This window comes from Cygnus olor, chromosome 1 (genome assembly GCF_009769625.2).
Source record: "Cygnus olor isolate bCygOlo1 chromosome 1, bCygOlo1.pri.v2, whole genome shotgun sequence".
Taxonomy (NCBI): domain Eukaryota; kingdom Metazoa; phylum Chordata; class Aves; order Anseriformes; family Anatidae; genus Cygnus; species Cygnus olor.
The window spans coordinates 24,343,072-24,360,314 of record NC_049169.1 but is presented as its reverse complement, the minus strand read 5'-3'; the positions used below and the strand labels follow the sequence as shown (position 1 = coordinate 24,360,314).

The following is a 17,243-nucleotide window of genomic DNA, read 5'->3' as shown; positions in this document are numbered from 1 at the left end:
CTAACTAGGTGACCTGCTTGCCAATGCCAACCTTTTCAGGGTGAGCACTCTGACTACTTCATGTGTTTATGTTAGGCTTGTGCAGAGTTTTCCCAGAAATTAAAGCCTAAAAAAAGTGGAAAATTCTTAAGCTTTATCAGTGATTAAACACTGATGGGTTAAAATGGTTCCCTTAAATCATTCTTTGTTTCTTAATGTAGCAAGCAACTATTGCATAAAAGTTCATTACATACATAGTCTTAAAATTAGAATTGTACATATGTTTACACAGTAAGTTTTTCATGACGGACCCAACACAAACATAACCTATAAGATAATGTTCTTAATGGCAAATAAACCAAGACTACTTTAAAGGGAAAATGTTTGAAAAGACAATAATATCCATTCTTCAGGTGCAATTAACAAGTACAAGAAATTGAGAATCTACCCAAGTGGCACTTAGGAAGTTTACATTACTACAGAAAGTACTACATCAATGATTTATACAGTGTTTTATGCAAAATTACTTTTTTTTTTTTTTTTTTAAAGTGAGGCTTGTTAGACAAATCCAATTTTATTCTAAAGAAAACAGTTTTTAATTTGTAAGTCTGATATCACTTAAAATGCTCAGGAATAGGGAGACTTATTAGTCTCATTTTAAAAATTCAGGTAGCAACATGAATCTAAGTCTAGGCAGTGATGATAATCTGACATGTTTATGGACATAGTGCTGCTTTTATTGCAGTTACCAGTAAAACTCCATTGATTTAGATAGTATTGAACCAGGCTCCATGGGAAATTTAATGCTGGATATTTTTACTTCTGAAAATTTTGTGACCAGATACACAGCACAAATGTTCTTACATCATCCATCAGGCAGATTATCTTTATAAATAAGAGGGGGCTTCTTCAAATTAGTAGTATTTTAGATTTATCCTAGGTTTCTCATTTTCCCATTCACCGAATACTACTAATACAGTCTTTTCTGAAAAGATTTTTAAACTAGTGTTTGAAAAGTGTAACTTTGTTTCTAAAACATTTTATTAAATGTTATTTTAAAAAATTGCTTCTTGGTTTAAATTATTAGGCTTTAAAAGAAAAATATATCACCTATAATAGGTGATGCTTTGAACTATAATTACAAATCTAAATCATTAAACAAACACAGAGTGCCTGTCTTTATGGTTTGTTGCCGTACACCGAATCTGTCTGAGTCCCTGCAGCATTAATGGTGAGAAAATATTTGCTTTATTTGAGGTTTCTTAGAGGACATAAACTTGTCCCACTGTAACTACAGTGTTTTAGACTGCTACCAGTGGCGAATATAGGATTGGAAGAAGGAAATCAGCATGGATCACTGAATTAACCTTCAGGAATCACAAACACGGGAACAGACATTAAAGCCAGAAGGTGCTGCAGATCTTGCCACGTGTACAACCACATTACCAAAACTTTGCTAGGTGTCTTTTTAAATCCGCACGTGTTAAAACAAACAATCCAACAACTCCCCGTTCTCCCTTCTCCCCTCCCAACCCCCCCCACCCCCCCCCCCCCCCACCCCCCCCCCCCACCCCCCCCCCCCCCCCCCCCCCCCACCCCCCCCCCACCCCCCACCCCCCCCCACCCCCTCTCAAACTGCTACAGATGGAGAGGAGAGCCTATAATTTCACTGTGATGGAAGGGAATTTTTGTGTAGTTAAATTCCCAGCTATCCTAGGAACTGAGGACATGTCTCAACAAACAGGGAAACAAAGCTCTCACAGCCTTTGACAAGTTGACCAAGCCAGAAATTCTTTGGGTCGACTACAAAGCTGTTGATGAAGTTGGAGAACAAGAGGATGGCACAATGACGTCTGGTGCACCAGGAGCACCAAGCCACCTTGTCCTGAATGCTGTCTACACCCATTCCTGAGGAGGTGAAGAATGAAATGCACCCAGAATCAAGTAATTCAGACGAAAGAGAAGAAAAAAGTAACCGCCTGGGTTCTGCAGCATGATCAATAAGTCACTGAAGAATAGGATTTGAATGGTTGAAAATGGTGCAGAGAAAACTGATGCCTAGTCTTTCAAAGTTCCCTGGAGATTTGAGCATCTCTCTCATATGTAAAGACTTATATCACAAGTTTAATTTCTACTCTGAATTTTCATATTTGTATAGCATGGCAATGCTTCCCAGGCTTCTCAAGCACCACCGCAAAACAGTGCCTATTTTTTGCTTTCTTCCTAGTTTGAGACTTCTCAGATGGCTAGAAAATTCTCCAACTTCTAGCCTTAACATACTTGTGACCCATTTGCAGACATTTTCACTTATATCAATACTATTCTTAAATTTACGTGATCTTTGATACATAGATTTCTTCACATGGTAGACATCCCATTTTCTTGGTCACTTTAATAGCTGTTATCACACAGCAGCCCTAAATCAAGTCAATGAAATCCATGAATGAGTAATTTGTAAGCATACAATTTTGGATTAAAATTGCATCCAAGGCCTGATCTCATATATATCAATAGCTATCACTTCTAGTATACAGAACAGTCTGTTGTGTATTTTTTTGGTTGTTGTTGTTGTTTTGTTTTGTTTGTTTCTTTTTTTTTTCTTTGTTTTGTTTTTTTTTTTTTTTATATTCTGGAAAACCAAAGGTTTTTTTTTTAAATTTTTTTCAGTGTTTTTCGTAGACATGCATTTTTCCTGTTTTGCTTGGCTGATGATTTCTTACCTGATAGTGTGTATTTTAAGGGGAAATCAATAATGATGTACAACTGCAGCCAGTCAAATGGCTTGAAGTATATTTACACAGAAACTTCAATATATTTTATGATTTCTATTGAAATATAACTCAATAGAAATGAATTTATAAACAGTATCTAGGTTTTGTTATATCTTTAATTAAGGAGAAAAAAAACCCAAAACCTTCCAATATCATGTGCAAATTTTTGCTCAGTTACATTATTATAAATCTGAATTAATTTTGGGAAAGGTGAGTTTACACAGTGAGATGTCTTTGTTTAAATTTTCATATGCTATGAACTTGCATATTTATTAGTACATTTGTCTGATTCTGTCCCATTGATTATGTCCTAGTCTGATCTTATGTAGAAATGTGATACTACCATATCTGAAGAAAACTAAAGGTACAGATAGATATTTGATACACATAATACTCATTATGCTTCAAGAACCATGTACATCTTTTTTCCCTCCTTGCAGCAATAACCACTGGCCATGTCAGCTATGATGCATACGGCTGAATAGAAGAGGACAAGAATGGCTTTGTGTCTCTAAGGCAAGTGGTATGTCATGGCTTGCAACTGATACAGAAATGTTTCCTTGTGTTGAAAAGCTTCTTTGCTGGAGTAAAACTTGGGAGAAGTCCTCAGCCCATGTTAACCCCAATAGTACTGGTTAGCCTAACCCAAAATCATGTCACGATTTGATAGATAGAAACTATACTGATGACTTAATGATATAGATGATTACTTGCTAGTTCTCAGGCCTCTGCCCTGGCCCTGTTTGGTTTACTGCTGTGGACGTAGCCTAAGGCTTGGTCCAATTCTATTACATCAACAAAGTCAATGTGGTCTCTCCAGTGAGAGTTAGACTTGGCCTTAGGCACATAATTTATTAACATTCAGAAAATTACAACATAAGCAAAAATAACCCCAAAGAAAAACAAAAAATAGAAACTTGAAAATGAAACATATGCTTGCAGATTCAGTGCAAAAGCAAACTGAAGCAGAAGTTGCTAATATGGTTTTAGTACTTTGTGAAGGTGCCAGCTGGATGGATGATAATTTTTCTACCCCTGCAGGGCATCAAAGCTTTTATAAAATCATTCTTTTCACACATATTAGCACTTAGCTTATTAAAACAGATGATACTTTTTTTTTTTTTTTTTTGTAAAGCTGCCTGGGAGTGTCTGGAATATAAAATCTGAGAGATAAATCTCATTTTGACCACCCAGTCTAACAAACAACAAACACTGACATGACATACCATGGCTGAGAGTCTATGTTATGGGACCTTCTGTGACTGCCACAACTGTAGTGTCACAGTAAAGGCTGTGAATTGCTGTTATGAAAACATTTGCTGTAACTTGCATAATTAAATGAAACTGCCAGCAAAGCTTTCTAAAATACTTAGGAGATGACACACAAATAAATACATTTTGAAGTGTGTATTATATTCCAGAATTTGTTTTGCAATGGATTGCATTGCACAGTGTCAGAGATGACACGTTTCCATGTTTGAATTCCTGCATAATTATAAGTGACTGACATCATTGTCATGTAAATTGATTCAAGTTTATAATAAAATAACTTTTAACTATATTTTACACGTGTAGTGCTTTGAATTATACAAAAAAATTGATACAATTTCACCCAAAGTTTCTGCTTCAGGCAAGTCAGAAAAGGACATACTTTCCGACCACCATAAACTAGTGGTCAGAACTTGATTAAGCAGAAATATGCCCAGGAGTGATGCTAGTGGCCTTATAGGAGAACCTTACAACAGGAAAATTGTGGTAGAGTAAGTAGGTGATCGTTTCTAACAAAAGAGGGCAAATCAAGGTAGAGGAATGGCTGGAGGGAGGCTGCAGAAGCTAGCATAGAAGCTGAGGAAAATTAGTACAAAGACACAGAGCTGGCTGGCAATGCGTGGGCCTCGAGGATGAGAAAGAGAATTATGAAGAAGCAGGATCAAAATTTTGAATAGGAATTCAATGAATGTTAAACTTTGAGACCTTAATAGTTTCAACTAACAATACCATAAAAAAAAATTCCAAAAGTCGTTCCATGGTAGTACCAGTCAAACCCATAGATACACCTGGCATAGCTGGCCTCTTTCTGTATACAAACAAGCAGAGATATGTAGAAGTTCCTTACTTAGTGAAATTAACTCTGTAATGGAGTCCAAAAACCACACCAATCCAATACTCTCCATTAACAAATTCAAAACTGAAAAATAAAATTGGACTACTCGCACTGGAAAAAAAATGACTATTTCAAATAACAAACTTGTAACATTTTTATTTATGCCTTCTAGCCCTTAAAATTTCTATGCAGAAAATAAAGAAAGGCCACGCTTGATAGGTGAAGACAATAAATAAAATGCAAAAGAAAAAGCAATCAACAAGGAACATCTGAATGGCTTGCTGAATATCATCAAATGCAGCTTATACACTCTAGTGTAGTAGTGATACCAGCAAGTCTTGCAAGGGGAGTTACTTACATCAAATAACTTCTCTATATACATTTCCTCATTGACCTTTTCTCGAAGTATATCCTGGTTTTGTCGAACAAACATAATGTAGGTATCTGCTAGATCCATCCCGGGTTTCTGTGGAGACAAAACAAGGGCATAGAGTAGTGGGGAATGGAAACAGAAAGGCCACACAACAACTGAGACCTATAAGAAGTTATACAAGGTTGTAATAAAAACTGAGATTATATTACAATGCTTATATTTGTAAAAACAGCATTTAGTAAATCTGCTGTAAATTCTGAGTTAATTACCAAGTCCAGGAGGGTTCACTATTAGTAAAGTTCTCAATGTTACAACTTACGAATGCTTACAGTCATAAACCTGCTTTGCCATACGTGAATCAAGAATGAAGTCTTGGTTCTTGCCATATCAATGGCAAAATTGGACATCTTCCCCTTTGTTCTTGGTGCGGCTGCCATAACCATTCCACTCTCAAGGTCCATTCTGCTATCACATTCAGAAAATGGTTGAAAAACACCACATAGTTCCTTTTGCATTGCCTCAGATTTGTTGCCTTCTGGTTTCAATGTACAGCTGAACTTTGTGTTTGAGGTTAGGTTCGACTAATTCCAACACAAAGTTCAAGCACTTCACTGAAAGCAAATGGGTTACAATGGCACAAAAACGTTGGTATGAGAGCAGCCCTATATTTCTGAAACTGTTGCGCTAGCACAGTCAGCTCAGAGGATGACTAGGAAAGGAGCAAGGACTGAAATACTTCCCTTCTTGCATTAATCCATGTTCTGCAGGAATAGCAGAGTAGGCATAATTTTCATACAAACACAGGAGAGTTCAAGAAATGCTGCACCTATATCAAGCCAGCTAGAATGGTCGCTGCAGCTGCTCTTCCTGCCTAGTTGGGATTTCTGGACCTCTGTATCCATAAAATGTTTTTTCACACTAAACCCTTACCCTGATAGCCTGCAAAGTCCCTTTTTTTTCCTGGTAGCATCTGCAGAGCAGGTCAGGAGTTCACCTTTCTCTAACAGGAATCAAAACTGAGCATAAGCACTTTGGAAAATCTTCTGTGTCAGGAAGTATCTTTTAAAAGTATCTTTTGCTCCCAATTAACAATTGTTGTTTGTTTGGTTTTTAAGTTCATGGTACGCAAAAGAAGGCTAAGTTTTATAACTTACTTTACAGTAAGTTTTGGCACAAAGCTATTTATAAAGGATTCAGATTCAGATTCTATATAGATTATCAAAGAGCTCTAGCGAAGGAGAACAAAGGCATCTCTGTTCAGTCCCTGAATTCCAAGGTATAAGTCATCTCTTTTTTCTCAGAAGCTGTTAGTGTCTCAAAACAGATAGATGCAAAGCTGTAAAAGTAAAATATTCAGCATATTTTAAAGACCTATATGCACAAACAGGCTGATATAGTTAAAATATTTACACATATTTCATAGTGAGGCTTGCCTTTAGTTTAGAAGTGGACTTTATTTTTCTCATTCTTTATTATCATGTATGGAACATGTATAATGTACATAAACAGGTCTGAGCACAAAAAGGAAGGAAACATGTAACATGCCCAAACTGCTACCTGTCCAAAATCTGCCGCTGAATTAACAGGATGAAAGTGTTCTCCTCTCAAAACTACAGTGAATGAAACCTCCTGGATCATGAGCTTTGTCTCTTTTCCTTGGATCTACCATGAATATGACCCAAAATAAGCTTTACTTTTTCATTTACTAATTTTCATGAATGACAGCTTGATTTCTTAAAAATAATAGTTAAATGTGGAATGAAGGCCTCGTTTAATGATCCTAGCATCTCCAAAACTCATACTGAAAAACTTAACATGTTCTGCACATTTACATAGGTCATTCCAGACGCAATGAAAGTTCATTTAAAAATCTTATCACATACATACAGATGCCAACATGAAACTCTTAAGAGGAAAGCAGTACCATTTATATTTAATCTGAGTTACACACCTTGATCCTAAACACAGAAATAAAAATGCAAAAAAAAAAACAGATAAAATCGTTCTCTGTTAAAAAAATGGTTCATGGAAATCAAGGAATTCCAGTAAAAAATATGCCTTCTTCATTAAAAGTTGACAGAAATATTTTTAAATGAAACTAAATAACAAGTGAAAACAGAAAGCTATGTATATTCCCTCAGTATACCATTTGTGATGGTACAAAAGAATATGACAAGAGCTGAAATTGCATGTATTTTCTAAAACCTCATAGGAAATTTATAGGAATTAGACTAGTTTTAACTTGGAGAGACAATGGGAAAATATTTTGAAATCTCAAAGGGTGGGTGAAAGAGATAATCTAACAAATGAATATCTGTTTATAATTCTTGGAGATACATATTTAAACATAAAAATGAATCTTCCACTGAATGCTAAAACCTACTGGTTCTCCAATTCACACCATTTTTTCATTTACTAAGTTCAATAAAAAAATGTTTGTCTTGCAGACAGCCAAATCTAGAAAAATAACATTTCCCATCAGCATCAACTCTCCCCTTATCTTTGAGATGTTTACCTAGTCTTGAAGCTGTGACATATGGGAATTTCACACCTAGTGAATATATTTTCATGTATCTTGTGGCACAGGAGTGTAATCATTAAAAGAATATACACAAGTAAGAGTAACTGCAACAGCTGGTGACATTTACCAATTAGAATTACAGTTCTTTAAAACACTTCATCCTTCTTTAATGTGTGCAGGATAATTATCTTTGAAATTGCTGTGGAAAAAAAAATTAATTTTCCTATTAAACAGTGTCTGCCTACAGTAGAAATATCTGGATAAGGAAGATTACCAATATTCTAACAATATGATTTTCTGTCTTAAAAACTCACTGAAATCACTGCAACCTAACCATCTTGCTTATGGCAGATGAAACACAATAAACATTGAATGAACCAAGAGTATATCAAATACCTCATTATCTCTCTATACAGGATGCAATGATTTTATTTGTTTTCTCTAAACATGTGAAAGAAGAAAAGAAAGCTATTAGAAGCACCAAAACAGGAATAGTGCTATACAGTTAATGATTTAACTTTTTTTTTTCCCCATAGGTATTATATATTAGAAGTGAACCTCTGATTACATGACCCTATCATTGTTCTACTATTTTGGTTTATTAAGTCTCAGAAAAAAAGGAACAGGCTAATGTAAAATAATAATAAAGCAATTGGGTGTACCTTAAAATGCAAACTGAGATATACTTAAGTAGCTGTCACAGTGGACTCTTCATTACTAATAACAGACAGATCTTAAGCAACCCAGTCTCCACTTCTATACTCAAAAAATCAAATTTTGCTCCTGTGAATCTCTGGCAGCACATTTGCAACAGTTAATGGGAGAGAGTTATTTACACATCTTTGGGAGAAATATTTAGCCTGGTATGTTTATCTGGGTAAGTGTTTAGAAATGCATTTTGTCTGAAAACTTCCCGATGAAAAAAAAAAGTTTTTTTTTTTAATGATAGATAAAAAGTTATTGTAGGTTTGTTTTATTCAGAACCACAGACAAGATGTTTTGCCTATCTGAAAATGAAAGAGAACCAAACAAAGAGATGAATGGAGAAACTGGAAACACAAAGACATCAAACAAAATACCAGGAAATGAAGAGTTGTAAATAGGGTTACTTTGTCGCTGGTTACACAAGTAACTGAATACACTGGCAAGTGAATGAGTTTAAACAAGGGTGTAGGCTTCAGCACATTCTTTTTTAGGGTTAATCACTAGTTAACCTGGCAAGATGAACATGCTGTTTAGAAAAAAAAAAAATCCTTCTTAATTATATACTGCAAGTGCTCTTACTTCCTGCTGCTACACCTAATCCCACAGGTGCAGGTTGTCTCTTTTACTATTCACTGGTAGGTGGGTCCAGATCGACAGTCACTTTTTCATAGTGACAAATTCAGATAAAGAAGAAACAGCTTAATCTTTCACCACTAAACAAGGAAACACTATCATAGTGTCTATTTAATGGGGAGGCAAATTAGAAAAAAACAACTGTATTCCATTTTCAAACGTGATGTAGAAACTCTATTATGAATGACACACATGCTCCCACTGGTGATGGGGCATCTGGTCACAAGTAATGCTGCTTTGCCTTGAGTTCTGGACACTCAAATATTTTGCTGCTGAAAGGTCTGCAACAAGTTTAATACTGCTACTAATAGTAGCTTTTCCCTATAGGAGAGATACACTTAAATTTCAGCTTTTTATAATGCAAGTTTGTCATGAATGTCAATAAAAACCACGTACATTTCTAAATACTTGTATGATGTTTACTCTCTGGCATTTGCCACAGCACATTTCTTAGTATCAGAAAATATTAAGCATACTCGTACTCTTGATGTTACCAAGACAGAAATGTAGTCTTCGAGTTGCTATCCTGTCAAAGCATTCATTTTTCAAAGATGAGAACAGATGTTACAGGCCAACTATATAATAACTAACTTCTTCCTGTTTTGTATTTGCTCTCCTCTCTGCCCCTTTCCCTTCCCCTGCATGCGTTTTAACCACAGCGCGGACGTAACAATGAAATGAAAAAGAGTGATGAGCTGGAGGGGGCTATTGTGAGAAACACAGGAGCTCCTTATTAAGTGTCCACCACCTAATGAAAGAGCACACTGGAAATTTTCACTGCCTGAAATTTCTCATCTAAATACTCAAGGCTCATCACTTGTGCTTTTGAATGAGAGAATTAACATATTTTTGGAATAGAAACTACTTGTACTCATGATAAGATCCCCATTTCCTTCATTTCTTACACATCAAAATGCCTGAGCCAGGCAGGAAGATTTGTATAATTGGTTCATTATAAAGGTAGCGTTTTATTCGTACATGGTTATGAAAAATACTATTGTGCTTAAATGTAAAAAATGTGATGCATTTTCCCTGCCTGTCATGTATCTTCTTGTAGATTAAAAAGCAACCTTGGCAAGGGCTAAGGTGTGTATTTTAAGAGACAACTGCCCTGCAGAACTTAAGCTGTGATTCTTCAGGTGTTTATGCAAACACTTTTTCATCTATGCACAGTTTCATTGAAACCACAGGGCAACAGAGGAGTGAAAGGGTTTGCGCCAGGATCTGAATTCTGTGCTACAAAAGATCTTCAATATTCTATAGTTACTACAACAAAATCTGATATTAAACTCTGCTTTTTTTTCTCCCCCCAATAATGATGTTCTGCTATGTTATTTTAACTTTCTGATGCATTAGCTGCTGTCTTTCTGATCTCCATTTAAGAGGTATCTTAGAAACACTGCTGACTTAAAAGAGATGATGCAGAGCATTCTGCAATAGCTTGTTTTTATGGATTTAAAAGCAGAGGGGGTGGTTCCCAGGTTTGGGTATACAGAGGAGGAGGATGGTAGGAAAGCAGTGAGCATGAGAAGATGTCTATTCTGTGCTCTTTATTTTTAAACAGAGGTCTCCAACTAACCCCGCTTAAAAAATGAATGGCACAGTATGTCCACACCTTAGTAAACACCCATGTCACACAAAAGTTGCTTGCTTCTTAAAACCAGTTAAATAGGCAGTGCAGTGCAAGTGTGATATTTGGAAATGGAGGTGTCTGGAAGGTCCTGATGTGTATCTGCCTGGTAGGAGGCAGTGTTCCTACTTTGGCCTCTACAGGACCCCATAAGTCAAATGCTGGCACATGTGTGAGGCCCCTTTTCATACCTTTGATCCCTGCATAAAGGCAACAGCAGAGTAAGAGGCCTGGCATTGTGCGAGTTGTGCACTGCTGTCAGCCCTGGGTCCTTCAATTGGCCTCTGTGCACTTGGTATGACAGGTGGCCTACATGGAGTGTGGGAGGATTAGGTTCCTTCTGTGCCCTCTAAATGACTGGCATAGATTACTCGCTCCTACAAAGGGATTTAAACATACCTTTCTGAACAAAAAGAAGTATATAAATATGCATGTAACTGGATGCTCAATTTGTATAAGTAATTGCTCTGGTTATATTTGTAAATGAGGCAAATGTGTATAGAAATGACGAGCTAGATACACAATTATTTGTGTGCAAAACTGACTTACACGATGAGAAACTGAACACAATGAAATTATCCAAATGATTTAGGAATAGTAATCATTTGAGATTAATACATATTTTTGCCCTCAATTGTACTGCATTCTTTCCCTATTCTCATTAATTAACTGGCTATGTGAACAGAACGTTAAAGAAAGAAAAAAAATAGGTTTTACTTCTGCATCTCCTAATGACTGTTTGGGCTTTAAGAGAAACTAACAGTTATATCAGATTTGTGTGAGTTTTTTTATTTTTATTTTTTATGTAATCTAAATCAGCTCCTGTATTCCCAAACAACAAAGCAGAACATGACCAAGAGGACAAATTGTATCCTTGATGTAATGCTAATATTTGTAATGTTTGTGCCATTTTTCTCCAAACATTTGATTTGTTTTACATGCACAGCAGCTACCATTTCTTTCACTTCAGAGCATAGCATACTGTGACAATTACCAACAAAAACAGCATAATAGCAACTAGATCTTTCCATTATTGTTTTTAGGAAATCATAAACTATCATTGTCACTACTTTTCTTAGTCTGGGTTGTTTTGCACTGTTCCTAACATTTCTGTTGGTATTTCAGTTACTAAACCAGACATAGTGTTCATATATCCCGGTACACTGTGGTTGGGGAAAACAATTAGAGTTCCTTGTGACTGTGCACATACCACTTCCTAAAAGAACATTCTGAAAAATGGAGACTTATGTTGAACGTTTTCTTAAACAGGTTAAAACCAAAAGATATATATATATATTAATGGATTTATTCACAATTTTCTGGAAAGATTAATGAACATAAGGGCGGATAGCAACACTGAACATTTTTGCTAAATTATCTGCCACACAAACTGCAAGTCTGAGTCCACATTTCCCATCCTGGCCCTGAGAAGCTGAAGAATGCCATCCTTGTGTCACAAAACTTAATGTCTAAGTTGCCTGTATTAATAGAATTAACCTTCTCCTTGAAATGACCAAGAACCATCCAAGAATGTCCTTCTTCTTTCTTAATCCTTTACTTCTATTTTGATTTACCTTTCACTTTTTGTATCCCCTTTCCCTCTCATCCTTATCTCTAAAACATTCTGCTCAGTACTACTTTAATTTTCTCCTAACAGCTCTTGTCTATTTTAAAAGTTAACTCCTTCTCATTTCACTACAAAACAGCACATTTTTCCCTCTTTGACAAATATTCAGCCTGAAATCAAAGATAAAAAATTCTGTTGAATTCACACACTTAAAAAAACAAACAAACAAACAAAACCCCTCAACATCCCTTTGGCCCCCAACCCATTCTTCCCTAGATACACCAGTTTTCAAGACCCCAAGGACAACTCTAAGGTGAACCAGTGAGATCTTTGAATTGAGATGGGGTATGGGGGCAGAACACAGTCATCTAAGAAAGTGCAATCTCGCACATATTTGAAACTATACCGAATGAGAGGGCTTCACTTTGGGGTACCTATAACCCTTCTATCACTACAAGGAATTGAATTCCAAGCACAGAATAACATTTTTAGAAGTATTTAACCCTGGACCTACTGTGATCACATTTAAGCCACTTCCATACGTGCAGCTATATGATAAGGAGGGAGAGGAAGAGAGAGTATAGAATTGTTGAAAGAATTTCTAGCAACCATATAGTGTAGTGTGTTTGGGGTTCTATGTTTGTAATTGTATTTATGTAACATCATTAACATAATTTTAACCATTTTTTCCTACGCTTGGCAAATATGATTGTCTTAGAATCACATTAAAATCAGTGAGAATACAGATTTGTGAGAGAACAAAGAATATTTTTGAAAGTGATTGCCAATATTTGTCTGATAACTTCTGTGCTTTATTGTAGAAAAACAACTTATTATTTATTATAATACTCTAATGAAAATATTCTAATAGCTGAATTTTGTTTTTATGTGTAAAATAGCTCCAACAGCAACCCTTTTTAGTTTTTGTTCATACCACAGAAACATTGCATAAACAATGGTAAATCAAAAAGAGATTTAGCAAGCAAGGGATTAAATAAGCCATATTGGGTCCTAACGTAAGAAATTAATGAATAATGGATATGCAAGGATGATGCTTTTACTTGTTGCTTATCCTCCACAATTGAAAAATGTATCCAAATGATGGAAAGACCCCCACAAAAGAGTATCTAGGTTACAATCCTCACTCTTCCACAACTGAAAAAGTGCATTGAGAATAACCTTTCTAAGCTTTGCTTTGAGAGTTACTCATTGCTTAAGGGAAATGAAATGCCCTCTGAGTGTTGTAGTGGTTGTTTAATACTCTGTGTAAAGCTATAATGAATCTCTGTAGGAAAGCAAAATGTCAACAATAAAAAATGTGGGCTAACAAAACCCCTATTTTTTGAATTATTATTAACGCTGGGGAAAAAAAGGTTGTACTTACGGGAACGTCAACATATTTTGCAGCTGCTTTCACCTTTAGAAAATGAAAAATAAAACAACACACAGTAAGTGCTTACTACTACAGATTGTGTGCGATTTTAGAATCACGCACAGAAAGAAGAACAGAAACACTGTGAATTCAAACACTTACTGTGAATGAAACTAACGATGAGAAGAAAGTGCCTTCATCATATCTGGACAATTTAGACAGCACACCTTCTAACACTGAAACAACCTGCAGGAAAAGCACAGAGCAACACCCAAATGCACAACATGAGAAGTAAATATTTTGAATGAGAATGTGAATTTTTCTTCCTCAGACTTCTATTGTTCAATAAGACAAACTGATTTGATCAACAATTTGATCACTTGCTCTCACACACAGTGCTGAAATCATGGAGAACATTCTTTTTTCAGCTCCCCTGATGATCCAGCTGATAGAAATGACTGTTTAACTACTGTAGAAATAGAAACCAAACCCCACTTTTTCTTAAAAACCCATACCGCTTTGCTGTCTCTAGACTGCATGGTTATATACAGGAGTGTGTGTACCCAGTATGTATTCTGGGTAGAAAACACACGTTATTTTCTAGGACCACAGTTTCTATGATCACAGTTTCAAAGATGATGGAACACAATTGTTAAAGCTGATTATCTCAGTATCAAGTTCCTCTTATCTTTGTTATTGGAAAGAAACCCAGCGCTGATTTCATCCAGAAGTGTAATTGCACTAGTGATTTCTGTCAGCTCGTCTTCAGCAACAGCAACAACTGCTGCATGGCCAACAAGGGGCAAGAAATGTAGGCCCCACATCTCTGGTATGGTGGGATTCCTTTCCCCAGTGCTTCCACCTATGACTCTCTGAGGAGCAGACCTCCCCAGCAAGAGGCATCTAAAGACCTTTTCGCCAAAATTTGTTTCCGACAAAAAAAAAACAACTCTTATTAATTGTATTAATTGCATTAATTGCAGCCTAAATGTTAAAACTTTCCAAAATAGCCTTAATACAAATAAATCCCTTTCTCATGTTCCTGTGAAGCTATGTTGCTTAAGTCATTCATGGTGTATGACATAAAGTATGTCAGCCACTGTATGCGTGCACATTTATTTTACACATATGAATTGCCTTCCAGTTTATATAAAGATTGTTTTAAAAGTCATCCCTTGCTCCAACACAGTCATTCCCACAACCACGAGTATCATTTTATGAGTGTGAGGACAGAACAAAATTCCATCTGGCATGCTGTTAATGGGCACTGTAACAGTGTCACAACAGTGTCACCTCCAGAGGAACTGAGATCATCACTTTACAATAAGCCCTGCTCTTAACAGTTCAAGGAGCAGGAGCAAGTGCAAGCCTACATTTGTCATTTATCAATCTAACCTGTCATATTTATAGTGATTAATTAAGACACTAGTATGCAGGCGCTGATCAAAGAATTAAACCACATCACAAGCTACCAGAGAGAATGGTGGTTGCTTCCGCACCCCATGCACAGTTTAATTACAGTTCCTTTATTAGACCAAATACCATCTCTATGTCTTGCTGTTGCATGTCTGTGAGAAGCCACTGCTCATGCGCTGCAGACTCCCATACTCGTTTTATCTGACTGGCAAGGATGCTTTCTGCAAAAGGGTGTGAAATCTTATTGTGCAAATATTCACTATGGAAGGGGCTAATATTACAAACAATATGGTGTCCACATTGCCAACAAATGGTTCCAATACAAGTGGGACACAAAGGATCAGAAAGCAAAACACTGCAGTGTCAAGGATGTCCATTTAAATGAAAGGGGTAGTTATGAAGCTGGAAACTTGTTTTCTGAAATCTCACTGTACAGACTTGTGAAGCTCTCAGAACATTTCTGCCTATACCTCCGATTCTCTGAGCTGGTTACCTTGAGACATGCTGTGCTTTTAGTGTTATTCCTGTCATTTGTTAAATGCTTTAGCTTGGAAGTCTTGCATATAAAATTCACAGTCTAATCTTTACTAAGTAGAGTCTCACTGGAGTGAAAGTACTCTTCTCATTTCCATAGATGGCTTGCAGCTAAAAACAAATATTGAAACACTTATTCCACTGGAATACAAAGGAAATAATACAGAAGCAAAAACTAAAGAGTAATGAAAATATATGATGAAAAAAATGAACTTGCAGGGATATTATGCACGTTGATGTGCTTTTTTCCTGGCCAAAACCAAGAGTGAAACATCAGCCTTCCTCAGAGGCTTTCCACTTTGAAACAGAAGCAATCAGGATGTCACTGGCATTTCATATCTCAAGTGAGGAGAGATTGGTTAAGCTCCTAATGATCAGTCAAGGACACAAAATATTTGCTTTCTGTTCTGAGATTTCAACCTCTCGTAATAGTCCATGTGATAACTAATAATGCAAATCTCTCTTCACTGATGGCAATCATCTCTAGCATTCGTATATATATCCAGAAGGAATATGATTATTTTCCTCCTTGTTCTGTAATTCCAGATATATTAAAAATATATCAAAAGGATTAACTTCTAATAGCATAATTTGCTGTGATTAAATGCCCCCCCCCTCTTCAATAATTCTAAAAAAGCCTGACAGGTTTGTTCAGAATGATGACAAACTATAAATCTCAACAATGCCAAGTCGAACCACTGTAGTTATTTTTACATTAATACACCATGTTAGAGAAGAAAATCTATATTTTTTTTTTACACATTTATCAACAAGTGGACACATTTTGCTTAAACTTCTATAAGAATTCTACAAAACCTTCCTCTTCAACTCATGTGCAAGCATGGTGGAGGTCAATCTGAAAGGAGATTCTTCCTCCCCCTCAGCCCCTGCCTGCAAGCTCTAATAAATGAAAACAAAAGCATAATGAAAATATGACCACCGTCTTAGTTTTTCTCACTAACTCACAATTTGTGCATGGTTAATTTCTCCTACTCTGAAAATCAGTTATTTCTGGGTAATTTGTAATTCACAGATTGCAAAACATCTTGTAAAATGTTTCTGTTCTGTCATTATTTGCCATGTCCTTCAAACAATTAGTGACTAAAAGCTTTTTCTTTTATATTAAGCACTTAAGACTTTTACTGGAGTCCTACAGTAACACAAGACATTATTTAGGTTTTCTTCGTGTATTCTCCAAACATATTTTCATATAAAACATATATTAATATATATTATTTTTAAATTAAATGGTTTGTGAAGTAAAATCTCATTAAAAAGTTATACCAATACTCTAGATGTTGTTCATCTCTCTATAAAAGTAATTTAAATACTACTTGATGATGGACAGAAAGTTTTCATGTGAAAAAATAAACAAAAAGTAGAACATGCTATTACCTAAGATAATATTGACATAATCATGTCTTACCAGTTCTATCTGATTAGGAAGTTGCATAGAAATTTTCTACCTAATGGGTTATAAAATTTAATTTTGTAAATTCAATATTATTTGGATGACTCTGCTTTACAAATCATGTTATTTCCCCTCATCCCCACCCCCACCCCCCGCCAGCTCATTGTCTATAGCAAACCTGTACAATACTTAAAGACATTTTAAAAGTTTGGTAATTAGAGAGAGAT

The 17,243-nt window shown here is 35.9% G+C and overlaps 1 protein-coding gene across 1 annotated transcript in view; it reads right to left on the bottom strand.

The window, feature by feature from the left end:
* The window catches only part of CADPS2 (calcium dependent secretion activator 2), a 313,185-nt gene that overhangs the window by 20,113 nt on the left and 275,829 nt on the right, over positions 1-17,243 (bottom strand). Inside the window, 3 exon segments of the mRNA XM_040549796.1 lie at positions 5,213-5,320; positions 13,668-13,700; positions 13,818-13,901. Of these exon segments, the coding sequence (XP_040405730.1) occupies positions 5,213-5,320; positions 13,668-13,700; positions 13,818-13,901 (225 nt within the window).